General features: G+C 36.6%; 3 protein-coding genes and 1 long non-coding RNA gene across 4 annotated transcripts; all 4 read right to left on the bottom strand.

The window, feature by feature from the left end:
* Positions 1-494: 494 nt before the first annotated feature.
* On the bottom strand, positions 495-2,978 carry LOC113717419 (uncharacterized). The gene is made up of 2 exons (XM_027242258.2): positions 2,798-2,978; positions 495-2,613 (listed from the first exon to the last, which is right to left on the bottom strand). The coding sequence occupies exons 1-2, from the start codon at positions 2,832-2,834 to the stop codon at positions 1,184-1,186; spliced, it is 1,467 nt and encodes a 488-aa protein (XP_027098059.1). The 5' UTR covers positions 2,835-2,978; the 3' UTR covers positions 495-1,183.
* A 3,216-nt stretch (positions 2,979-6,194) lies between these two features.
* On the bottom strand, positions 6,195-8,001 carry LOC113716649 (uncharacterized). The gene is made up of 2 exons (XM_027241042.2): positions 7,667-8,001; positions 6,195-7,525 (listed from the first exon to the last, which is right to left on the bottom strand). Exon 2 carries the CDS (start codon positions 7,434-7,436, stop codon positions 6,432-6,434), a length of 1,005 nt encoding a protein of 334 aa, XP_027096843.1. The 5' UTR covers positions 7,437-7,525; positions 7,667-8,001; the 3' UTR covers positions 6,195-6,431.
* A 2,814-nt stretch (positions 8,002-10,815) lies between these two features.
* On the bottom strand, positions 10,816-14,932 carry LOC113715661 (putative late blight resistance protein homolog R1A-3). Its single transcript, XM_027239928.2, has 3 exons — positions 14,792-14,932; positions 11,432-14,524; positions 10,816-11,213 (listed from the first exon to the last, which is right to left on the bottom strand). Exons 2-3 carry the CDS (start codon positions 14,515-14,517, stop codon positions 11,195-11,197), a joined length of 3,105 nt encoding a protein of 1,034 aa, XP_027095729.1. The 5' UTR covers positions 14,518-14,524; positions 14,792-14,932; the 3' UTR covers positions 10,816-11,194.
* A 7,468-nt stretch (positions 14,933-22,400) lies between these two features.
* LOC113717402 (uncharacterized) lies at positions 22,401-23,867 on the bottom strand. The gene is made up of 2 exons (XR_011823193.1): positions 22,951-23,867; positions 22,401-22,807 (listed from the first exon to the last, which is right to left on the bottom strand). It is a non-coding gene; the product is annotated as an uncharacterized lncRNA (long non-coding RNA).
* Positions 23,868-26,485: the final 2,618 nt, after the last annotated feature.

The raw sequence follows: 26,485 nt of genomic DNA, 5'->3' as shown, positions 1-26,485 counted from the left end.
TAAGATGGAGCCGCCTTCTAGGCTTGCATCCGGAGACTAATAAAACTTGGCCAAGAACAACAAATGCTTATATGACCACAAAATTTTTTAACATCCTTGTATATTATTACCAATTCTGATGCAACCAACCCTAGGGAACCAAAACCTGCATCAAAGGAATGGCTATCTAGTTTGAGGATTTCAAGCTAACATGTAGTTCTTAAGTGTCCATCATAAAGCATTTCTGTTTTTCTTTTAGAAACAAATTTTAACAAGGTGTTTCATTTGCATTAGTATATCACAAGGACATTTTGCAGCAAATATCTTGAAACTGTTTTACCAAAAGAAAAAATAATATAAAAACCTAGAAACTACAATGAGGAATCAGGACAGTACGCCAAGGTTAAAATAACTTCTGTACCTATTCTAAATGCACACCGTTTTCTTTCCTAGAAAATGCATAATAAAGTAACTATGTATTCTTTTTAACATGCACGAATCTACATAGGTATCTGTTGGTAAATTAAATACCCTGCAATGCTTCAACAATTGAAAATCGGGGAAGATTAATCTCTTGGACAGTACAAAGCTGTGCTGATCATGTTCTGAGCAATTCTCTAGAAAACTATGATCAACGAGAACAGACACCAGATTACATGATTTATGACGAAAGAGGAGTAGAATTTTACCACAAAGTAGAGCAGAGACAAAAGAGTAGAGTTTCACCATGAAACAGAGTATAAAAGCTATAAAAAGTGTTTCTAGACCCAAAAGCATTTAATTACTAAAACACAAGAGAACTAAAAATATTTATTCGATGAGCCAAAGGTCTAAATAACTCATTAAAAGCTCTCTTAGTGGTTTGGTGATCAACGGACCCATACCGTGACTATAGTAATCTTGCTCTACCTTCTTCACAAAACTCTTCACAAGCTATTTCTCCATTCTTGGTAGCAGCAGCGCATACATTCTAGAGCTATTTCTCCATTTGTGGCAGCAATACCACATGCATTCTGGTTCTATTAACATAGTTTGTCATCATTGTCGGAACTTGACGCTTAACCAGTCTGGTACTAGACCTAACACTAACAACGCTTCTTCTTTTTCCTCGAAAAACACGCAGATAATTAACCTGTTTGTTAGATCTTGTTTAAGGCGGCAAAAAAATTAAGCTACTCATGAGCAGCTGGAGTCAAAACTCGACTCAAGCGCGAGCTCGTGCTTGTACTTGCTCTTGCGCTCGCGCGAGCGCGCGCTCGCTGTCGAGCTCGAGCATGAGCTCGTGCTCAAGCTCAAGCTTGTGAGCTAGAGTTTGACCTTGAATTTGATATTTATATTGACAGCTCGTCGAGCTCGAATTCGAGTTTAAGTTTAATAAAACTAGGCCGAGGTTCGACGCGATTAGGTCAAAACTCGATTCAACTCTATTCATTTGCAACTCTAGTATGATATTAGACACTCTTCTTCTTTTTCCTCCAAAAGCACGCAGATAATGAACCTGTTTGTTAGGTCGTCTGATACCAGACCTAACACTAACTCTTCCTCTTTTTCTTGCTTCAATTAAAGGAAAAGCACGTAGATAATACGTGATAGGCAGTGAAGGAAGATCTCCCCTAGCAAATTTGTCGCGAATCATAGACAGTGAAGGAAAACCATTTCTTCCAAATGAAGCGTTATGCGATTGACGATCTTCGCTGCCAAGTTTCCCACAAGCAGTATCAATCTCTTCCGTGAAGGAATGAAGCATTTCTAAAGTCTCCAACAAAACCAATCGCTTGCCATTTTGTCCATAAAAAAATTTCTTGGCCGTCTCCTCAATACAATTTTCCGTTAGAAGCGCAGCTGAAGCATATACATTTGATACAAATTCCCACATCTCTGACCTAAGAATATCTCTATCTGCACATTCCAGCGCCACAAGAGCTTTGTCAGCAACATCCATGATGCCTCTCACAAATTGGCGACAACGCCATTCATTGGAACGCTCGCACAGCTCAGCAAAGCTCCGCAAGACCTTTAGATGTTGGCAGAGAAAAGCTGATTCAGTAGCCACTTCACGGAAAAAGTTCATGGCGTCTTTGAGTTCTCGACAAGACTGAAGCAGATCCATCACCGCGTCACGACAAGGTAGCAAGGCTAAATTGTGGCGTAAATCTTCCCAGGAGTTGTAGAAGTCAGATTCATCAAGAAATTTCTCCAGCTTATTCTCATTTAAGCCAATCTGTTCTACTAATTCTGGCACTTCTCTTGATAGCATTCGTTCCCAGCCGTCACGAATATTCATCCTATACTCATCATATGACGGTGAAGTAATTTGTGGCTTAGTTCTCCGAACAAAATCTCCTATAGGCAGTGCAAGAGGTGCAATATCTTCTAGTAATTGGTCGGGCAAAGTTGGGGGTCCTTCCATTTCCAATACTCTGATGACCTCACCAACTTTTTCAATAAATAACTTGGCTTGCAATACCTTGATATTCAGTATTTTGCGTAGGATAGTAGTTAACTCGTCCACCTCCTCCACCAACGTATAAACAACTTCATCATTAGCCATCTTTCCCTCTGTCAAAGTCAATTCCTCCACCAACGTATAAACAACTTCATCATTAGCCATCTTTCCCTCTGTCGAAGCCAATCCTACCCAATGTAATCAATAGTAAATTAACAAAGAAATCACCCTTCATGTTTGGATTTAAAGCTTTAACCGGACTGCAACAAGTAAATATAAAAGAAAATAAAATAACAACATGCTAACATCTAGGACAAAGCAAAAGAACTGGGGCCTGACAACTATGAATGCGAGAGAGAAGCTACAGCTTACCAGCAGCGGAGGAGACACGGCCTTTGATGATCGGCATCACGATTGCTAGAAGAAAGCCGGCGATGAGAACTTGTGGTCAACGACGATGAAGCAGCCAAGTCTCCCCAAGTGCCAAACGTCTCGTCTTTGATTTCTTTTCTTCTCAATTTTCTTCGAGGGGCGCTACTTGGCAAAAGCATATTTAGGAGTCCTAGAACAGTTGGACCGGGCTCTGCTAAGGGAGTAGCATACTTGCACTAGTTGCCTTCCCAAAGGAACAATTTGGCGAGACTATTACTAAATCCGAGTAGTTTGAATTAGTTACTGTAAATAGCATTTGTATCGATTTTTGCGTAAAGATAAAAGACTTTTTTTTTAGCTTTGTTTGGATTGCATTTTTCTAAACTTTTTATGAAAAAATTACTATATCAATTTGATATATGTGAGATAAAAAAATAATTAAAAAATATGTCTACGAAAAATATAGCAATTTTTTTTTTGAAAATCTGCAATCCGAACACACAACCAGACAAAATCAAATAATTTGAATTATGTCCATAACTCTCATATAATTTACAAAATGATGGTTTATCACTTTTTAGATTTGACCAAAAAAAAAAAAGGTTTTATCACTACTTGGATGCTTTTCTTCGGTAGGCAGCAACACAATACAATAGGAAAGCACAGGGAAGTCGAATCGGGGGTTGGGGCGGGGGAGGGATGGCAACGGGGCGGGGTTGCCCGCCCCCGCCCCGTTGCCTAATCCCCTGCCCCCAGCCCCGTTACTTATTAGTTCCCCCCGCCTCCCGCCCCGTTCCCCGCCTTCCGCTCCCCCCGCCCCGTCTTGCCCCGCTTCCCCCGCGGGATTAATGAAATTTTATTATATAATTTTATTATAATTAAATTTTAATAAATAATCAAGTACTAAAATATTAACACATCACTAAATTATTATTCATTGTAATTTTACAATTGAAACTCATAAAAACAATCAAACAGAAGTTATTTGAATACAATCCAATATGATGAAATAAATATAACTAAAATAGTCAAGTTTTCACTTTTAGTACAAATGCAATCACTAATTCATTATTGTGTTTGTGCTTTTTTTTTTTTTAGAAAAAAGTGTTATTCTATTAAGTGTAATTAGAAATTTAGTATAAATGTATTAGTAAATTTAGTATAACTAATTAATAAATTTTATTAGTAGACATGTATAATTATTCATATAATTGATAATATCAATTATATTACATAAACTACTATACATTATATAATACATCTAACTAATAATATCATTATCATAAGTTTATAATTAATTAACTTACATATTATATATAATTATATATATATATTTTTTTTATTTTGCGTTTCTAAGCGGGGGAAAAAAATTCCCCCCGCCCCCGCCCCACCCCCACCCCCACCCCGAGAGCTCCCCGCGGACATCCGCCCCCATTGCCATCCCTAGGTTCTCTCTTTCTGCCTGCCAACAAGACAATGGAAAAAGGCTGCGACAGATGGGGCCCTCTGCTTTATGAAGCACTCTGCATGAATAGTAACAACGTATTCCTCTCCAGTCCCAAGTCAGCAGAAATGATTAAGGGCAGGAGAAAAGGAAGAAGCCTTGAAAAACCCAGAGGATATGGAACTATGGGAGGCTTGGCAAGAAAGCAACTAAACTAAACTAGAATATAGATCTTTTTTTTTCTTTTCTTTTCTTTTCTTTCCCAGTCCTCCCATTCTTATGGGTTTCTAGAATTTTTTCCTTTCCTTTCTACTCTTACAACCCATCACTTGTTCATAAAATTCTGTGCAAAAGGAGAGTAGTTGATGAACATTTTTGTATAGCAAGAGGAATAAGAGGGAAAGGGAGCTTAATCTTCAGGAAATTAGTGGGATGGGCAACAGGGGCAGATTTAAGGTAAATTTTTGGTCATTTTTTGTTTTGAGGGATCAAATCTTGATCTTCCCTAGTCCTCCCATCCCGGTGATTTCCCGTGGATTCTCCTCTTCCACAACTTATTCTACAGGCTCAGATCTCTCGAATTCAGAACTTAGGAGTAATTGCTTACTAAGTCATAAGGTAGTGGGCTCTCTTTGCTCTGCTTTCTTGTCCGTTGATCAATAATTACTTCTTAGTAGAAGTAGTTTTATGTTGCTTAGATATGTTTTGTGCAAAACTTTCTCATCATATTTCCTGACCATGGTTCTAGCCGAAAAGAGATATGGAGGCTTGGATCTTGGGGATACTCATTCTAAAATTTGGAATATGTTTACCCTTCAGACAAACGTGATGATCTTTTATGTGACCTGCCACCATGATCATGTATAGGGATAATAATGAAATTTCTGCATCCAAAAATATTGGAATCTCCTAGCTCGTTGGACATGAAATAGATAAGTTAGACACCATAGCATCAGCAAAAGAAACTAAAAAACAAAAACCAAAATTTTAGAAAGGGATTGCTCCAGAATTATACCCTTCACTTTGAAGTGGTGGTTTATCACGATAAAGTTTGTGGAGGAAGTACACCAATTGATTTCATTTTCCTTCTTGTTTACACAATTCAGATGCAGATATTATCTGGGCTATCTAGGGGAAGTAGAAACTCACTACATGTTTTGTCCAAAAGAATTCAAATTAGAAAAGAAAAAAAAGAGAAGACCATGATTCTGGCGCTTCTATTTTTAGCCTTCAAGTACTCCACTCTTAATTTTAGCTAATCAAAATGACTTGCACACTTCCAAATTTGGTTCTCTAACAATTAGATTACCCAATCACAAATGCAACTAGTTAACTCAAATAAACTTTTTCTTGCATTGTGTTCCAACGTTAGGTTCTCAAGATCCTGCAAGATGGACACTCTTTCAAGGCTTGCATCCGGAGACTAAACTTGGCCAAGAACTATAGTATAAGCTCAGAATTTCTTGTCACATTACTAATCCTGTATGGAAGTTTTAATACTTCGAAGGCACCAAGGCATGAAGAAAAACGCATATTCTAGCCTAACTACATGTTTATATTACCACGAAAATTTTAACATCCTCATATATTATTACCAAATCTGGTGCAACCCTAGGGAACCAAAACCTGCATGAAGGAGATACACAGGAATGGTTGCCTAGTTTGAGGATTTCCATGTAACGTGACCTCTATTTCAAAGAGAGAATTCTTTATTGCGCAGTTCATCATAAAAGCATTTCTGTTTTCTTTTAGAAACAAATTTTGACAAGGTGTTTCATTTGCATTAGTATATACCACCAGGACGTTTTACAGCAAGCATCTTGAAACTATTTTACCAAAAGAAAAAAAAATAAAAATAAAACCGTGAAACTAAAATGAGGAATCAGGACAGTACATTAAGATCAGTGTGTTTTTCCTTTTGTAAATTAACTTTTGCACCTAAAATCAGGACAGTAAATTAACTTTTGTGCCTATTCTAAACGCACACCGCTTTCTTATTCCTGGAAAATGCATAATAAAGTAAACATATGCATTCCTTTTAACGTGTACGAGTCTCTACATGAGTATGTGCTGGTAAATTAAATGCCCTGCAAGGCTTCAACATATGAAAATCAGGGAAGATTAATCTCTTGGACAGTACAAAGTTGTGCAGCTGATCATGTTCTGCAATGCATTGCATTCTTTAGAAAACTATTTAACTCTTCTTCTTTTTCTTCCTTCAACTAAAGGAAAAGCACGCAGATAATATGTGAGAGGCAGTGAAGGAAGATCTCCCCTAGCAAATTTGTCGTGAATCATGGACAGTGAAGGAAAACCAGTTCTTCCAAAGGAAGCGTTATGCGATTGAGGATCTTCCCTGCCAAGAGTCGTATCGATCTCTTCCGTGAAGGAATGAAGCATTCGTAAAGTCTCCAACAAAACCAATCGCTTCCCATCAAAAAATTCCTTGGCCGTCTTCTCGACACAATTTTCCTTTACAAGCTCGGCTGAAGCATATACATTTGATTCAAATTCCCGCATCTCTAATCTAAGACCATATTTATCTGCACATTCCAGCGCCTCAAGAGCTTTGTCGGCAACATCCATGATGCCTCTCACAAATTGGCGACAACGCCATTCATTGGAACGCCCGCACAGCTCAGCGAAGCTCAGCAAGAACTTTAGATGTTGGCAGAGAAAAGCTGATTCAGTCCCCACTTCACTGAAAAAGTTCATGGCTTCTTTGAGTTCTCGACAAGACTGAAGCAGATCCCTCACCGCCTCACGACAAGGTAGTAAGGCTGAATTGTGACACAAATCTTCCCAGGAGTTGTAGAAGTCAGATTCATCAAGAAATTTTTCCAGCTTATTCTCATTTAAACCAATCTGTTCTACTAATTCTGGCACTTCTCTTGACAGCATTCGTTCCCAGCCGTGACGAATATTCTTCCTATACTCATCATATAACGGTGAAGTAATTAGTAGCTTAGTTCTCCGAGCAAAATCTCCTACAGGCAGTGCAAGAGGTGCAATATCTTCTACTAATTGGTCCGGCAAAGTTGGGGGTCCTTCCATTTCCAATACTCTGATGACCTCGCCAACTTTTTCGATAAATAACTTGGCTTGCAGTACCTTGATATTCAGTATTTTGATTAGGATAGTAGTTAACTCGTTCACCTCCTCCACCAACATATAAACAACTTCATCATTAGCCATCTTTCCCTCTGTCAATCCTACCCAATGTAATCAATAGAAAGTTAACAAAGAAATCACCCTTCATGTTTGGATTTGAACCTTTAACCGGACTGCAATAAGTAAATATGAATGAATTCCACGTAAAGCTCCAAGATATAAAAAAGAAAAGAAAAGAACGTACTAACATCTAGGACAAAGCATAAAATCTGGGGCCTGACAACTTTGAATGAGAGAGAGAAGCTACAACTTACCAGCAGCAGAGGAATAAAGGGCCTCTGATGATCGGAATCACGATTGCTAGAAGAAAGCTGGCGATGAGAAACTGTGGTCAACAAAGATGAGGCAGCCCAGTCGCCCCAAGTGCCAGAAGTCTTGTCTTTGATTTATTCTCGACTAATTTTCTCGAGGGGACCTAGTTAGTTGACAAAAGTTTTAATATTTAAGTCCTAGAACACTTGGACCTGGTCCTGCTAAGGGAGTAGTATACTTGCATTAGTTGCATTCCTAAAGGAACAATTTGGCAAGAACTATTACTAAATCCAAGTAGTTTGAATTAGTTACTGTAAATAGCATTTGTATCGATTTTTGTGTAAATTATAATCCATCTTTTTTTTTTGGGTTAACAACATAAAAGCCCCCTGTGATATAGCTATTATATATAAAAATCTCTCGTGGTTTCATATCATACGTGTCGGTACCCCATGGTTTGAATTATTTTGAAAAATCGACGGAAATCGTCAAATGTAACGGGGTTAAGTGAAACGACGAAAATACCCTTTTAATATAAGCGAAAATTGCAGAAGTATCTTGTACTGGTATCGATAGTAATGCTTCTCTCTCTAATGCTCAAGATTCTGATCGATCTGAAGGTGCAGGTGTTTCTGAATGTCTCCATGGCGAGGTTGATATTGGCAGTCATGAAACTTTTCAACCAAATGGGGATCAAACCAATAGAACAGCAGAATCTGGGGTAGTGTCTCAGTTGGTTGAAAGCAAAAGTGAATGCCGCCAGACCAATGGTAATGATGTGATGCAGATTGATATTCCTAATGATCTGATGCAGGTTGCTATTCCAGATACTAAGTCTTTAGAGGACTAGAAAGATATAGGAGTTGGAGAATAGTACCAGCATGATGGACATGTTAACCATAAAGAGCAAGATTTATCAAGTCCAGAAAATGCTTCTGAGACGGACCCAACAGAAAGAATGTACGAGAAAACAGAAAAGCTTCCAAGCTTGCTGAGTATACATCAAGCTGGATATGTTTCGCCACCACAGAATGAAAATGAATTCTCCATAACAGATTTAGTTTGGGGAAAAGTCAGAAGCCATCCTTGGTGGCCTGGACAAATATCTGATCCTGCTGATGCTTCAGAGAAGGCAGTCAAATATTACAAAAAGGACTGTTTTCTCGTAGCATATTTTGGAGACCGAACTTTTGCCTGGAATGATGCATCTCTCCTAAAGCCCTTCCGGCCACATTTCTCTCAGATAGAGAAGCAAAGTAACTCAGAAGCATTTCAAAATGCTGTTAGCTGTGCTTTGGATGAGGTTAAAAGACGTGTTGAGCTAGGTCTAGCCTGCTCTTGTATACCAAAGAGAAGCACATAAAAGATTGAATATCAGATTGTTGAAAACACTGGGATCCAAGAGGAATCAAGCAGAAGAAAAGGTGTCGAAAGGTAAAGTTCTCTTGTTACTAAAGTGTGAAGGGTAAAGTAGGCATATTAGGAACAAGTTTGTGGTAGAAATCTATTTTCCATAAGAAACACGGGCATTTCCAGTGTGTTTAAGACAAACGCCGTACATTTGACGATTTCCGTCCACTTTTCAAAATAATTCAAACTATGAGGTGCCGACGCGTATGATATCAAACCACAGGGGACTTTTCTGTATGATGGTTATACCACAGGGGACTTTTTTGTTTTTAACCCTTTTTTTTTTGGGTTCAAAGTAAGTGAAACTGTGAAAGCATGACCCTTTTTTCTCTTCTAAAGTGCATATTCATATAATCAGGTGATCTAGAAAGCAAAGAACATTTTCTACAGAAATCTCGAGCCTGGAATTGCTTAATTTGGAGAGTGATACCCGGGAAGCGCAGCAGATGCTACAGCGTTTACAAAAGAGAAGCAATCGCCTAAGCCACCCATACAAGTATTGCAAACCGAAAATGTGGAGCTTGTTATTTCTTTCCGCGTTTTTTTTTTCCTGAATGATGTTGATGGTTAGGCTGATACAACATTCCTCAAAGCTGAATATTGCAAGCCAACTTCTAAGCAGAAGCTTGTTTCTATTTCCTATGTCTCTTTCTTGAATCCTGAACCCCGGTTAACATGTGTAGGTTTTCACTGCAGATTTGGGTACTAGAATAGAACTAACTCGCAACAACTCAAATCCGTTTGTCTTTTTCATTATTCGACTAGCTTATCTCTGTTCTGAATTCATATCAAACTAGTTCAGATTTTATATGTAAGCATATTTATTCATTCCCTACAATTGAAGGCTTAATTCTTTAGGGGGGGAAAAAGTTCCAAGACATGCTATAAACAATCAATTCTAATCAGGACCGTACTGAGAACAGAAACTTAAAAAATGAGCATAAAAATGGGTACCATAATATTAATCATCAAGAACAGACTAGAATAGATTAGGTGCTCCCAAGCCACAAGAATGGATCAGTTCAGGAAGCTTCTTTTTATGTCTTTGCTTTCCTCTGGGCTACTGAATTGTGCTACTGACCATCATTCGATCTGGCTTACTAACAGAACAGAGCTGCACGTCATGCTAGCTATAATAGACACCATTTTTGTCTGCATGGGTTAAGATCATGGGAATTTGGGTTCAAGAATTATAATTTAGCAAAGAGTATCAGTGAGAGAAGAAACCTTTAAGATGGATCATCAAGATGGATTTAATCCTATTTGGAGCAATGTCAGGACAACAAAGTCAACAACCGATCAAGCATTAAACAAGAGCCAGTTATAAACATTACATGGGAAATCAAGTAGTCAAATTTAAGAAGGATAGAAGGTGTTGAATCAAGTATTCAATTTTCAATGGACTACTTATCTAGTCCCAAAACCACAGGCCTCCTATGAGAAGAGATGCTTCTGTTCAGATTGTACTTTCATGAAGGGATATTGGTACCAACATCTCTTCACCATTAAAGTTCTCCTTCCTTTCGCCAAATTAGATACCTTGACACTGTCTTAACAGACAACATACTGGTGGACTGCATTTCAGCCCCGTTATTAGAGGGCAATAGTAAAGTGCTTAGAAGGAAAACTCATCAGACAAAAGTGAAACTGGATGCATTTCTGAAGCAATTTTTCCCTGGATTGATGGAGAAATTTTATTAAAACATTCTATTGCAAAATTTAATCGAATAATACACAGATGTCTACCATCAATAACTTCTTTACAGAAGAAAGGATTACATCCAATAACTAGGAACATACACAAAGATTATTATTGCAAAGCTTCTTGTGAGAGGAATTCAAGACATCCATGTTAACAGTCATGAAACTCATCTGAACCATAATAGATAATCAAGCAGGACATCAACATAGTACTACTGACACAGGCATCAAGAAAACGTAGAATAGGAGGACCAACTTGTCAAATCCTAACTGAAGACTAAAACCATGAATATGCATTTGGCAGTCACAGCGCATTTGCCACATGAGAGAGAAGTCTTACAAATGGTTATTTGGAAAGAAAGTTGGAAACAAAGAAGTTGTAAACATTGGATATTAAGAGAGAGAATTGAAAGCACTCCTTATGCAGAGTCTGGATTCCTGTTACAAAAAGGGGAAGAAAAATAAGTAGCTTCATAGACAGAAGAAAAGAAAAGAATGCCATTAGCAATAGTAGGAACAGGAAAAGACATAACTACTCGAATCTCAGACATAAACCGTTTGAATCAAAGTGCTTCCGTCTTAACTGAAGTTCAAACTATCAGATGCAAGTAAAAGATCACAAGTCAAGAATCATACAAGGACAGTGTTTAACATACCGATCACTTCTGATAATAACATCAATGCCTTCAATCTGTTCTTGAATTTCTTTAGCAGAATTCTCAATAGGTTCACTACAATAGTGGGCCTCAAGCCGCTGCAGGGTACCAAGTTCCTCAACACCAAAAGGGATCTCCTCCAAGAGCTTGCATGATTTCAGAACAAGATGTTGAAGGCACGGAAAGTGGCGAACTATTATTGCTTCCCAATGGATCAAATCAGTGTTTTCAATTAGCAAATGCTTTAGACTATGAAAACCTTCTTCAGTTGGCTCCCATTTTGGCCCTTGGAAAGCATAATTTTTGAGTTTAAGCACCTCAAGGTTGGGCAACATGGCAATAAAGGTCATATCTTCCCATGGTAAGTAACTCCAACTCAAACTCAAATGCTTAAGAGTCGCTGGCAAAGCAGCCAAGCCCAAATTCTTTCGCACTTCTCTATTTTGTGTGTGGAAGGAACAGTCCAGGGTTTCAAGTTCTTGCAAGCAAACAAGATTATTTAGGACTTGTGACAAACTGTCTGTGCTGTAGTCTTCTTTAGTTTCACAAATTCCCAGTTTCTTAAGATGGGGCATGACACTGAAAAATTCCTTTGTGCAACATGAAAATTGTATTGTATAGAGAGTTTGCAGGTGTTCTGAAGCAAATGGACGAGGAAGGTTATCTTGTACAGTGAAAGGATTCTTTAGATGACAAGCTGCAGTAATATGCACATGCCTCAGTGAAGGCATACTCCAATACTCCAGTAACAATGTTGGGCTACCGCCAGATTCCCGACAAAGCCATGGACCATGAATGACTAAGGTCTGGAGATTCCTCAGTTGGGAAACTGAGGCAGGAAGCTCATAAGTAACATTGAGTGCAAGATACCTCAAATGTATCAGTTTTAGTATTTGATCAGGGAAGTAATCGAAATGCAGAAAGAATATGTCTAATACTCTAAGCAACTTAAAGCCTAACTGAAAGAATAGAATATCAGGTACTATATTAGCACCCAGTGTGAAACACAGAAAAGATGAGACATGTGGGATTGCAGGTGCTGCAGACACATCACTGTAGGGATCCAAATGGAAACTCAGACGACGTTGATTACGCGTGCCTGTTTGAACACCTTTGGCACTTCTCCTTTGTATGACATGCATGAAGTTCTCCTTTTGAGCTTCTTTCAAGCACAATTCCCGTAAGAAGTCATGGAGGCGACAAGTTTTGACTTCCCCCCCAAAGCGTTTCTTTTCAACCAAAACTAAGTTTCTGGCGATAAGGTCTTCCAAGTAATCCTCTCCAATCTGTTCCAACTGTTTCTCTGAATCCAAATATAAGAAGCCCTCTGCAGCCCATAAATTAATCAATTTTGAAACTTCAATCTCACAATCTTCAGGGAAAATCCCCATATAGAGGAAGCAGGCTTTCAGGTGATGGGGCAAGTAATTGTAACTCAAAGCAAGTATATCTAAGCAATTTTCTGGATCAGTAGAAACAACTGAGCTAACCTCCTCTGCAATATCATTCCAATAATTGTATTCCCTGATGACACGTGAGAGAACACCAGCAACAACGACAATAGCTAGAGGTAATCCCCGGCATCTCTTAGCTATTTTTTTTCCAACTCCTACCAATTCTTGGGGGCAGCTTGCTGTGCCGAAGATGAGCATTTCCAATAGTTCCCAGCTTTGTTCTGTATTCAGAAGGTTCATGCAATGAGGTGGCTTTTTGGGACTCACATTTGTTGCTAACTCCATGAACCGGGTTGTAACTACTATTCGACTTCCATTTTTGTCATCAGGAAAACATCTTTTGACATCATTCCAAGCATCAATACTCCACATGTCATCCATAACAATCATATACCTCATACCTTTCAAACTTCTGTATACAGCTTCAGCTAATTGAGCATTGCTCTTCTCAACCATTTTATCAGTGGACCGTGCAATGGAGCTCAAAAGGCCTAGTAACAAATCTCTCACTTGATAGACTTGGGATACAGTTATCCATGCACGACAATAGAAGTGATAAACAATATAAGGATCATTAAAAGCTTTTCTAGCAAGAGTTGTCTTACCAATGCCGCCCATCCCAGAAATTGTCACTATTTCTAGTCCTGGCAGTCCAGTGAGCCCCTCCAAGATAGTCGTCAGCTCAGCATCAAGACCTACCACAATATCCTCCTTATTCGAACTAAGTGGTGCTTTCCTGACGCTTGATCCCTGAAATCTTAGACTCTTTTCATCTATATTTGTAGTCATTCTCTTGATAGATTGAACATCCTGTAATGCATGAACTAAACCTCGACGAATGCCCTTCTTTCCATCTAAGGCACTCTTGACCACAGTTTCAAGAGAACTTTTCCCCACTGCCTGCGGTAGGAATCTAGATGGTGACTCACTATTGGACAAAGTGCAAATGAGGTACGTCTTTACTGGCTCGACTTGATTGTCCACGATACATTCTTCAACAAGATCTCTTGCTCTATAAGCAACGTCTTTGATGCATTTCAGCAATTCATGATCCTGGAATTTATCAGAAGAATCATCAAGAAAACTCAGCAAGGAGAAAAGATCCTGGTAGAGAATTGTGATCTCACAAGCAACTTCATAGAAAAAGATTATGGCATGTTTGAGCTTATCCACGGCCCGAAGCATTTTTCTTGCTGCTTCACGAGAAGGTTGATGAACAACGTAGTTGGATAGATCTGTCCGGATGTCGCGGGCAGTGGTTTCCAGAAATTTCTTCAGGTCTTGCTCCAAAGATCCAATTTCCGTCAGAATTGGTGGCTTTTTTTCCTGCAATTTTGGTATTCCGCAGCTCAAGGACACTGTTCTTTTCTTGATCTCCAAGAAGTCAGCATGCAGACCAACTGCCCCAAGAAATCCTTCAAAGCTGGATGCCAGAGTTTCAGGTTCTTCGCTTAATTGCTGTAAACCTGAGCTCGACGAAGCTGAGGGTTCTCCTTTCAGGAGCAATAAGACTTGACGGAATCTCTGTGTGACAACCTCCGCTTGCATCTTCTTCATTTCCAGAACCAAACAGGGAAATTGCAGCAGATACTCCAGCGTTTGTACCAGGGAAGCAGCTGCAGCGTAGGCCATCTCTCAGCTGTAATAGGAATATATCCAAGACGATTAACAAAATCTGAAGGTACATGATAAAGGGTTGAAAGACAAGCAATTACAGGAACCAGAAGCATAAAAAGGAGAATTTTTTGGTTAAAAATATCCAGTAAGAGATGGGATATGCATGTATTAGGGATAAAAGAAAAACTTGTTGAACATAAGCACCTAACAGAGCAATCAAAAGGCAAAAATGAACCGCTTTTGACTGATAGAAAATAAATGGAAGAGAAGTTGTCAGGATTACACTCACCAGTAGCAGAGAAGCAGAACACGATTAGAATTCAGAAGGATGAGATGATCCCTTTTGGTCAAAAAAAAAAAAAGGTTCTTGAGTAGTCGGAGTTACTTACTAGAGATGAATACAGAAGAAAACCCGATTATGACTGTACTAGTCAACCCGGGGAAGGGTCCTCGGTCAAGTGTTGGAATACAGTTGTTTGCTACAATCTGTGGATGAAAATGTAAAATTTGAGTTTTTAATTTTTGTGGGGGCAATGGATAATATTGACCGTGGTTGAGGCCTCTTTTCAGTCTTTAGTTGATGGTTATTATCACGTTGCCCCCTTAACGTTTGGTATTATTATCAATTTTTTCCTTAATGTTATTTTTTAGTCACTTTACCTCTATAACTAACTATCAAACTTAAGAGAATTTGTTAATTAAAGTGAAAAGACATGTTTAACTCTTAAAATAATTATCACTTTACCCCTATAAAATATAGTATCATTATCAATTTACCCCATAGAATTATTTTTTAGGCAATTTATCATACCATTAAACCAATTTATCAAGTTAAAAAATTTTAAAAGAAAATACGCTCCTCTTTGCACAATAAAAATAATAAAAAATTTAGAGTGACTCTTCTCCTTTTTAATATCAAGGAAAAAAAGTCAATGTATTAATTTCTTTCTTCTTGGCAATCTTATTAATATTGAAAAAAATAGAAAGATGGAGAGGGGAAGGAGGAGAGAGAGAGAGAGCTCAATTCTTTTTTTAAAAATTACAAATAAGAAAGAATTAAATACTTTTATTATTTTAAAATTATTTCACTTTTTTATTTACCACCAAATTCCAATTCTAAACCCGACAACCTTCAAGTAATACGATAATGGTAGACTTTTCTTTATTTTCTTTTTTTTTTTTGGTAAAATCTAATTTTTTGTCTCCTTCTTTTCTATCTCTTTTTCTTTTCCTAGTATTAATAAGTCTGAAAATTTTTTTTGAGAAAATCCTTTTATTTTTATATTTTTTGATCTCTTAAAGTGAAAAAAAAGGAAGAATAACTATTCCAACTTTTTTATTTTTAATTATATATAAAAAAGGATAATTATATTTAAAATTTTTGAATATACTAGTTAGATTAATGATGAGATAAAATGTCTAAAAATTAGGAACTAAAGTGATTGTATCCCTATAATCCAAATGAATAAAGTGATAATAACAATGTAGTAATGCTATAAAATAAAAGGGTATTTTTATCCAAAATATCTTAGCATGTTGAGTTGAATTACTTATGGGGGTAAAGTGACTAAAAGATAACGTTAGAGGGTAAACCGATAGTAATGATATAATTTAAGTGGGTAAAGTGATAATAACCCTTTAGTTGACTTGAGAAATCCATCTTTTTATTGTTTTATGAGTTAAGTTCACTTTGCATTATTTAATTATACCAACATTTTCACTTTCATCTCTAACGTTGAAATGAGACGCTTTAGTTCCTTAAATATAAAGGTGATCCGAGTTAATTAGTGAAAATGAGATAGACTTCATGGATTAATTTTTATTTTCTTACATTATCAGGGTATACACGGATAGGTTTAGATGTATGTCATATCATCTGAATTTGATCTTAAACTCCAAAAGTTTCAAATATGACATGCATCAAACCATATTAATATTTACACTGTTAATATATAAAAGATTTGCTCTAAATTTTATGTTTAAGTGAAACAAATTTTATACTTTAGAAACTAAAGTGGAATAGATTTTATACATGAGGGGATTTAAGTGAAATAGATTTCATACTTTAGGGATTAAAATATGATAAATTTTATATTTTAGAAACTAAAGTGTTCTATTTTGAAATTAGGGATCAAAATAAATATTCGAGTATAGTTTGATTGATTGATTTGGAACTGACGCATTGTTTCATTTTGGATTAACTGCACCTCATACTTCTCACCTATGCTCTTATTGTAATTTGCATCTTCGAGTATAAAATTTTAGCACTCAACTACCTTTAACTTTTAATTTTTCGCAATCCCTTACAATTGACCAAACCCTGGTAAATGGAAACAAATTCTGCCGGCCACGAATCAATATAAAGACTGTTTTATCCCTTTTCTTCTCCTTCATGGGAAACTCATTGAAATTGTACATATATTATTGCATATTTTCTCCCATTATCCTTACTTCTTAATGTCTTAAATTCTTAATGGAATCTCAAAATTATCCAAAATTTTGATTTAAAAGTTAGTCTTTAAGGAATATATTGGTGGGAAAGAAGGGATCATTGCTTAATTTTTGTTGATGAAACTCTATTATTGTGAGGCATAAAAGCTTGCTTATTTATGTACAAAACATAGAAAGGATATAGTCAATAAAAAAACAAAAAATCAATCCCTACTTGGAGTTATGATGAAAATCAATCTAATATAATGTTCCAATTTAAGCCGTCAATTGATTTTCACTATTCTTTGAACTCTTCAATGTGAAATGAGACAATAAAGTGGTGTTATTAATCATTAATTCATCCATTCACTTCCCCTAAAAATGGCTTAAATCAATAAAGTTACAAAAAGACTCTTTCAAGTTGCATGAGACAGAAAGCTCGCCCCCGTCTGGATTGCGATTTTTTCACAGAAAAATTGCTACGTTTTCCGTGAACACATTTCCCTATCACCTTTTTTCCTCACATATATCAAATCGCTACAGTAATTTTTCTACAAAAAATCCAAAAGAACCTTTTTCCCTCACATATATCAAATCGTTACAGTAATTTTTCTATAAAAAATCCAAAAGAACGCAATTCAAACATGAAAGAGGAAAGTATTATTAGATTGGAATTGGAAATTGGTTTCTAAAACAAATGAAGGATTGGATTTGGAACTTCAACTTGCATATATTTGAAAGTGTTCCTTTAGTCTCATCTCAATTTTTTTTTTTTTTTTGTTGTTGTGGAAACATACGAGTTTAGCCTTAAGAGATTCTTGTTAGTTTGCATTGATCTGGGAGGCCCCGACTTCCAATTGATTTTATTTAGATTTGGAAGAAGGGGTTGACCCTAGATCTCTTTTACAATAGCTAAAAATGAGCATCTTTTAGCAAATATTTTTGTTAACTCTGATTTTAAGCACTAGTTTGATAAAATCATAGAAAATTTCCTCTTTGTTTTGCTGTAACTCCATTAAAATAGACAATAACTTAGCTCAACTTCCATCTTCAAAGTTTTTGTATGATCGAATATAAAATAAATATCTAATTTGTTTTATATGCAATATACACTTTGTATGATTGACAATTACTAAATTTTGTGGATCATAATTTCTTAGAATGTATTCTATTTACAATCAAAATTTAGCAAAGAAATTTAGTATATAGAAAATGTTATATTTTAAAAATAATATATTGAAGTACAAAACACGTGACACATTACTAGTTGTTGTAAAAGTTGGGAAGCGAGGAAAATAAAGTGTAAACAATTTCGATTGGATTTGACTCATATTATCTTTTATTGACACAAGGAACAAAGACTCATGGAAGCTTTTAATTATCGAACTCCATTATGTCATTTTGCATAAAGTTTCCCATGCAGCAGATCTTAATCCACCTGACAGCATTTTAATCACATTATTATGTCATTTTGCTTTAGTTTACGATGAGGATATTTTCCAGCAAGTACCTTAAAACTATTCTACCCCAAAGCCGACTGATTCCCCTTGATCACGTAATTGGGAGGGAAGAGGAAACATATGACATTAGAGGTGAACGATCAGACGGACAATGAAAAAAACTTGAACCTAAATTAAGGAATCAGGACGGTGCAATAAGATTGCATTAACGTTTGTACTTTTTCTAAACAGAGGCTGCTTTATGCCCCTTTTTTTGAAAATCTGGCAAGATTAACTTCTTGGAAAAGTACTATAAATTGTGCTGATTTTCTGCAATGCAATTGTGCAAAGCACCTGCTCTTCTTCTTTTTCTTCCTTTAAAAGCACTTAGACAATGTGTCATAGGCAGTGAAGGAAGATCTTCTCTGGCAAACATCTCACAGATCATAGACGGTGAAGGAAAGCCATTTCCTCCAAATGCAGCATTCTGCGATTGAAGGTCTTTTCTGTGAAGCTTGCTAAGAGTCATATCAATAATCCCTTCCTTGCAGGAATGAAGCATTTCTAAAGCATCCAACAAAACCAATCGCTTGCCATTTTTCCCATCAAAAAATTTCTTGGCCATCTTCTCGACACAATTTTCCTTTATAACTTCAGCATCTTCACACATTACATTAGGATCCAACAGTATGCGTTCCTCAAATTTCTGCATCTCCGAGGTAAGACTATGTTTGTCTGCACAGTTGACAGCATCAAGTGCTTTGATCGTGACATCCCTGATGCCTTCCACGAATTGGTGACAAGGCCATTCATTTGAATGCTCGCACTTCTTGGAAATGGTCAGCAGGAACCTTAGACATTCGCACAGAGCAGCTAATTCAGTACCGACTTCATGGAAAAAGATTATGGTGTCTTTGAGTAGACAACTAGCCTGAAGCAGTGCTCTTACCGCCTGACGTGAAGGTAGTAACGCCAAATTGTTGCGTAAATGTTCCCAGGCATTTCTTTTTTTGTAGAAGTCAGTTGAATCAAGAAATTTCTCCAGCTTATTCTCATTGAGATCAATCTGTTCTACTAATTCTGGCACTTCATTTGATAATTTTCCTCTGTAACAAGTAGCCATTGTATACTCAAGTTTCGGCCTTATGGTTCGTTGCCTAGGTCCTCGAACAAAATCTCCAACGGGCAGTGCAAGAGGTAGAATCTCTTCTGCTAATTGTTCCGGCAAAGCTGGGGCTCCTTCCATTTTCAGTAACATGATGATCTCACCAACTTTTTTGGTAAATAACTTGGCTTGCAGTTTCTTTATATTCAGTATTTTCCGTAATATAAGAATCAATTGATGCAGCTCGTTTACCAGACTAAAGATCCCACTGTCAGCCGTCCTTCCTTCTGTCAATCCTACCCCATGTAACGAATACTAGATTTAACCTCCAAAAAAAAAAAATTCGCCTAAATGTTTCGAATTAAAGCTGTAACCAAGATGCCAAAAGCAGCTAGCATGAAGGAATTCCAAGTAAAACTCCAAGAAAAAAGAAAGAAAAATACTAACATACAGGAAAATTAAAAGTATGGAAACTGGGGTCGGCCATCATTGAAAAATGTGTAAGAGAAGCTACAACTTACCAGCAGCAGAGGAACGAAGGGCCTTCGGCTGAACGGAATCACGCTGCCTGGAAGATAGCCAGCCATGAGAATTTGTGGTCAACGAAGATGAAGCAGCCAAACCGCCCGAGTGCATCTTCTTTCATTTACCGTAACAGCGTAACGCGACCGATAGTAGAAAAGTTAAATCATTTATTTTAGGTGGCAGGACACTTGGTGCAATATTATAGGTGGCATTGAATTAACATAGAGAAACATGTCACCGAGGATCCCAAGTGCTCTATGGACCCTACACATAGGGAAAATTTAAGGGACAATTTAATTTCTCCTAAAGTTTATAAAATTACACAAACCTCCCCTAAGGTTATGATTTTGATAATAAAATGAGTTCAATTAGAAAAAGTAACATTAAAAAAAGTACTTTAAGGAGAGTGATGGAATTTTTATTTCTTAAGTACCTCTTATGCATATATATAAGTTGTACCAATAAAAGAATAAAAATAATTAAAAATTAGAAACAATTAATACACAAATTTCGGCACTCAAAAGTTCACATTGAATAAATTAGACAACACAAATAAGCCACAAAACTACACTAATGATCACAAGATTCAGCGTAACGAACTAGTCATCTCTTTTGACATGATGTTTACTATGATTCTTGTGATTTTGAACAGAAAATTTTTTCAAAATTTACCTTTCTTTTCCCTCCATTCTCCTATACTAATATCAACAATTAAGTAATTAGAGTACCAATTAATTATTAGTAACTAATTAATGAAAATAACTGTTGAAAATTTCTTTAATGATAAACGATGACTTGTATTTACATAATAATATCAATTGATATAGCTAATGGAGGAAGGAGGGAAAAGAAAGACAAAATTTAGAAATTTTTCGATTCAAAATCACAAGAATCATAGCAAATATCATGTTAAAAGAGATGACTAGTCTATTTTACTGAATCTTGTGATCATTAGTGTAGTTTTGTTGCTTAATAGTGCTGCCTAATTTATTAAACATGAACTTTTTGAGTGGCAAAATGTGTGTATTAATTATTTCTAACTATTAATTATTTTTATTCTTTTACTAATACAACTTATATACATGCATAAGGGGTATTTATAGAATCAAATTTTCATCTCTCTCCTTAAAATACTTTTTTAATATTACTTTTTCTCATCGGACTAATTTCGTTATCAAAATCCTAAAATCAGGGGAGATTTGTATAATTTTACAAATTTCAGAGGAGGTTAGTTAAATTGTTAAAAACCTTAGGGGAGGTTTTTGAAATTATTGCAAAATTTAATTAACTATACCCAAATGAATGTTTGAGTCAGTTTGGATATGGTTATTTAAATACATATATATATATATATATATATATATATATATATATAATTATTTTTATGTCGCCTTCTACACCATTCAAACATCTCTATATTTTGCATACAGTACCAAAGAGTTATAGTAGAGTGTTCAAAAAAAATATTTTACAAAAGTTTTACATGACAAAACGGTTCCATTTTCAACATAAAGAAACAAAGACTCAAAAAGAGTCTTGCATTATTGGACACTTTCTTCTTCTTCTTCTTTGGTTAGTTTGCACCAAATTGCCCCATGTTGGCGTTTAATAGCCCCAGATTTTAATTCGGTTGCTTTTCAGTAAGTAATGCATTGTCTTGTTAGTCCTGTTAAGTATCCTATTGTGGCACTTGCTCTCTCTTTCTTGTTAAGTGCGTGCGTGCGTGAGTGAGTTAGCAAATGTTGAAAAAGGCTTTCATGACTGGATATGCATATTTTGTTGTTACATGTTTTCTTTTCTTTTTGCTTTTTTTGTTTTAAGCAACTAACGCATTTCCAGATTTTCTCAAATGGGTAATGAAAATTTTCAATTGCGATTTGCTGGTATGTCAAATCAATGGTTGATCATAATAGCAGATAATCCATGTGATACATTTTAAACTTCCCCTGCATGCAACTATGGACTAACACAAATTCTGGACATCAGACTTGAAACTTTGCGCACATCAGGTTAGCTTCATCCATTTCCTTTTACATTAATGCAGCTTCGCATTAGTACACGACAAGAATATTGCAGTAGATTGCCTCAACAATATTGCCTCTGCTCGCTTTTCTGGGACTGACCTCGTGGAATGAAAATTGACAACAGAAATAAGTAATGCTAAACCATTTTTAACCTGTTTCTCAAAATCAAACAGCTTTAAATAGTGTATATTGCTGACACAAAAGATCAAGAGACAGAGGAGTTGATGTCAAACGAACATATTAACTTTTTTATTGTAAAACCCTGTAAAAGATTAAAAGATATCCTGCAAGGGAACAAGCAATTTTGCGAACTTTGAGAGAGTTTGACGAATTTTTGTTTACATGCACTAGATGATTACTTCAAACGCATCAAGATGAGTAATAAAACAAGTGAAAATTGATATCAGTTCACTTGGGAGGTACCACAAGAACTAAAGGATTGTGTTTATTCAATGTAAAAAATATAAGCATTCCTAGCCAAATGGGATTCATTTGATTCTTGTCCATTCATATTCAACAAGACGTATTAGAAGCTTCCTGCTCAATCGTTACCTAGGACTAGGAGAAAATCTCAGATCAATTTCAAGATAAAATGAACGAGGTACATGCCAAGACCTTGAAACGCTTTCATCATATGGCGTAGGGGCTGGCCTTCCACTCTCTTATGCAGCATTTACGAGAAGCCTCAGCAAGATGGATGACAAGAAGCAATTCCAGATCAGGTGGGAAATCGAAATTGCAAGCCGCAGCTCAAAGCTTCCCTTTATGCAGAGTGCTGAAATCTGTGACATGATTTTGGAGACATCACAGATACATGCAATCCATACAATGTCAGGAAATGCAAGTGCGGGAATGGTGCGTCAATATAAACTTCATAAACTGTATGTTTCAATCAAAGTGATTCTAAATGCAAATAAAGACTTACCTATTGCTTTTGATGACAACATCAAGGCTTTCAACTTCAATACTTGTAGCAGAAATTATTGCAGATTCACTACAGTTGTGCAACTCTATCCGCTTCAGGGTAGAAATTTCTGTAATACCATGGGGAACCTCTTTCAGGTACTTGCGAGACTTGAGAACTAGATACTCAAGACGTGGAAAGTGATTGCTTGTGGCCACCCATGACACTAGATCAGTCATCTCAACCAGCAAGTGCTTCAAAACACGAAAGCCCCCTTCATTTGGTTCCCACTTTGGCCTTTGGAAAGCATAATTTTTCAGTTTGAGCACCTCCAGTTTGGGTAACAAGTCAATGGAGATCATATTCTGCCACGGTTGATAGCTCCAACTTATGGTCAATTTCCTGAGATTAGCTGGCAAAGCATCCCAAAACAAAATTCTCCGTATTTTTGTACTTTCTGATAGGTTGCAATTTTATCATTTATTTTATTATTAATTTTCCCTATTACTTGACCCGATGTGGACTAATTGCTGGATTCTACTCACTTTTAGTATTTGGCATATATTTCAGGAAGTAGAACGAAAATACCATAATAAGTATCAATTTGACAGTTATCAGGAAAGAGTCCAAATAGCAGGCAATCAAAGGCATTCGTGAAACAAGGAGGTGCAAGACCTTTTTGGTAATTTTGACCGAAGACAGCAACTGAAAAAGGGAAAAGAAAGCAAACCTCAGGAGACTTCTTCTTCCTCTGCGGAAGGAGGGCCGCCGCACAGAGCCGCGGCAAGGAGGAGTCAGACTTAGATAGGAAAAAAGAGAGGACTGCAGATGCCTTTTACCTTTTTCCTTCATCTTTGACTTTTCTACTTTAACTTGTAGTAGTGAAATGCTTCTTACGAAAGTCAGGCAGCATTTAGAAATTCTTAGCTTTGACTTTTTCTTCATGTTGAACGCTTAGTACTCCCTTTGCTCCCTTCGCATGTCATCCGAAGTGAAACAGAGGATTGCTTCATGTAACTTTGCTATCTCTTGATTGGAACGGATTAAATTCTCAAAAATCAATGACAATGGCCGCGGCTCCCTCTCCAATTTTGCGTCAGTTTTTCATATTAAACATGAACTAATCTCTTCGCTCTAGTCAAGGAACAACGGAGGCTTTGGTTCGCCTACATTTGTGAGATCGATTTAATTTTATCTTTTCCTTTTATTTATTGGTATTTGCTTATTCCCTGGTTACAGTGCTTATGATTGTTTAATTAATTGATTGTCTTGGATTCGGATAATTAGTTAATTTAATAATCTATTGTCAATTGGGACGTTAAATCCGTAATTGTTTAATTGTCTCAAAATAGTGATAACTGACATGATTGGATTTGTGTCAGGAGAATACGCGGGCTAATCTAAAATAACCCTGGTAGTGCGTTATTTGATTAGAATAGGGCTCCTCTAATACGTAAGGTAATTGGGGAATTAAATTCTATGGGCGTACCTAGGATTATTTCTCAATTAGAGCAGTGATTAACGGGCGTACCTTAATCATCGACACAGTAAGGAGGGGTTGACTGTCATCGCTTGTTTGACAGTTATAACCTATTTATTAGTAAATAATTGGAATTGCCTTTGCTTATCGATGATCAATTGGGTGAACCATTGCTGAAGTTATTTCTTGGCTAGATCCTTAATTATCACTCATTAGATTTTAGTAACTTGTTATTTAATTTCTAGTTGGCTATTTTATTTTTTTACTTTTAATTGAATTGTTTAAATTGTCACTCCTGATATAAAACACCCCCTTTGTCACTGTGAATTTGGAAAGGAACAATTACTCTCAATCCCTGTGGATTCGACCCTGCTTACTGCTATCTACAGAAATTAACTTTAGTTTGAGCAGGTTTTATTATTGCACAGGTTTCGACAACTTGTCAATTTTTGGCGCCGTTGCCGGGGACTGGTGTCAGATTAATTTGTTTCTTTTTGAGTTCACCTTGTTTTCATTTTTAATTTATTTTTCTCTTATTTTTTTTATGGCTTCTAACACTCCGTATTTTGGTGATGTACTGGATTTTATTTCCGGGGAAGGCGATGAGATTTGTTTTTTTCCTGAGTCTGCATATGCAGAGGCAGTAAACTCTATTAGAAAAAGAATGGCTGCTGCAACCTGTAAAATTTGTTATGCCAGAAATCATTCAACCGGTATGTGCTCCGAATATCAAGATAATCTGAGTGTCCCACTCAATAATTATGGAGATTTTTCACCTTGGTCTCAAACGTGGTATAACCCTAATCCATACGGGTATGATCAAGGAGGGTGTGATAACTCCAATTATAATTATCCAACGGGGCTAATGAATTTTCAGCAGTATGAGTCTCAAGAATCGTCATCTATGTCAGGTATGTCTCTTGAAGAAATAGTTGAACCAATAGCTACTAACACATACCAATTCCAACAGGAGACACAAATGGGAAATGAAATGATAAAGGATGCAATGAATTATCTGGCAGATCAACTATGTCTATTGACATCCAGAATGAATCGATTGGCTTCTCAAATGGAAGAATTGCCCTCGGAAACCATTGTTGATCTAGAAGAAAATGAGAGTGCAATTTGCTTGACTAGTGATAAGGAGATGCAAGAGTGTCAAAATGAGAAATCTACAGATGCAGTTGAAAAAGAAGCCGAAAAGGAAGAAATGGAACCCCAACCGTAACCCATTCAAGTGAAAGAATCCAGTGAAAAATCATCAAATATGGTGACACCACCTCCATTCCCTAACCCGCATTTTCTTAACTCTTACTCCATGATTTCTGTTGATGAGATTGATTTTGTTATACCGGAAGTTTTTGAGTCTCATGCCAGAAATAAGTTAAGAGTAGCTATGGTCAAATATCTGGAACAGTTGAGTGCTCTTGATAGAGGAGTGGATGAAGAATTGAGATCACTGCTCTATTATTTGGCGCCATCAACTAGTCCATGGAAGACCGTACCTCGTGTGTTCAAAGATTACTCCATCTATGAGGGTTACCAGGATCACATTGAAGATGAAGCATTGAAACGAGCTACACGATTTTATCCTCCATGAAAAAACATAATAATGTCTAGCCAAAGACGTTAAAAAAAGGCGCTTATTGGGAGGCCCCAATTATTTCTTTTAATTGTTTGTTTTGATTTCGTGTGATAGTTTAAGTATGTTTTCCTTGAATTCGACTGATTTTGGGTTTCAGTTTTCGTTTTTGCTGATTTATAGGTGCCCTTCACTCATCTCTTGCCCTCATGACGCGCCCGCGTGGTGATGTGCATGAAGCTCACGATCAGAAACTTCTGGGAGCTCTCTTTCCCTCATGACGTGCCCGCGTCACGTTCACGGGAAAGGTAAGAATTACAAAAAAAAAAAAAACAAAGAAAATTTTTCTTATCACCGTAGCTTTAGTTTCTAAAATTCAAAAAAAAAAAAAATTTTAATTTCCATAGAAAAAAAAAGGAAAAAAAAACCAAAAAAAGAAAAAAAGAAAAAATATTTCTCACCGTAGCTCAAATGGAGCCTAAAAAAAAAAAAGA

The sequence above is a fragment of the Coffea arabica genome, chromosome 11c (assembly GCF_036785885.1).
Source record: "Coffea arabica cultivar ET-39 chromosome 11c, Coffea Arabica ET-39 HiFi, whole genome shotgun sequence".
NCBI classification, from domain to species: Eukaryota; Viridiplantae; Streptophyta; class Magnoliopsida; order Gentianales; family Rubiaceae; genus Coffea; species Coffea arabica.
This window is presented reverse-complemented; position numbering and strand designations above follow the sequence as displayed.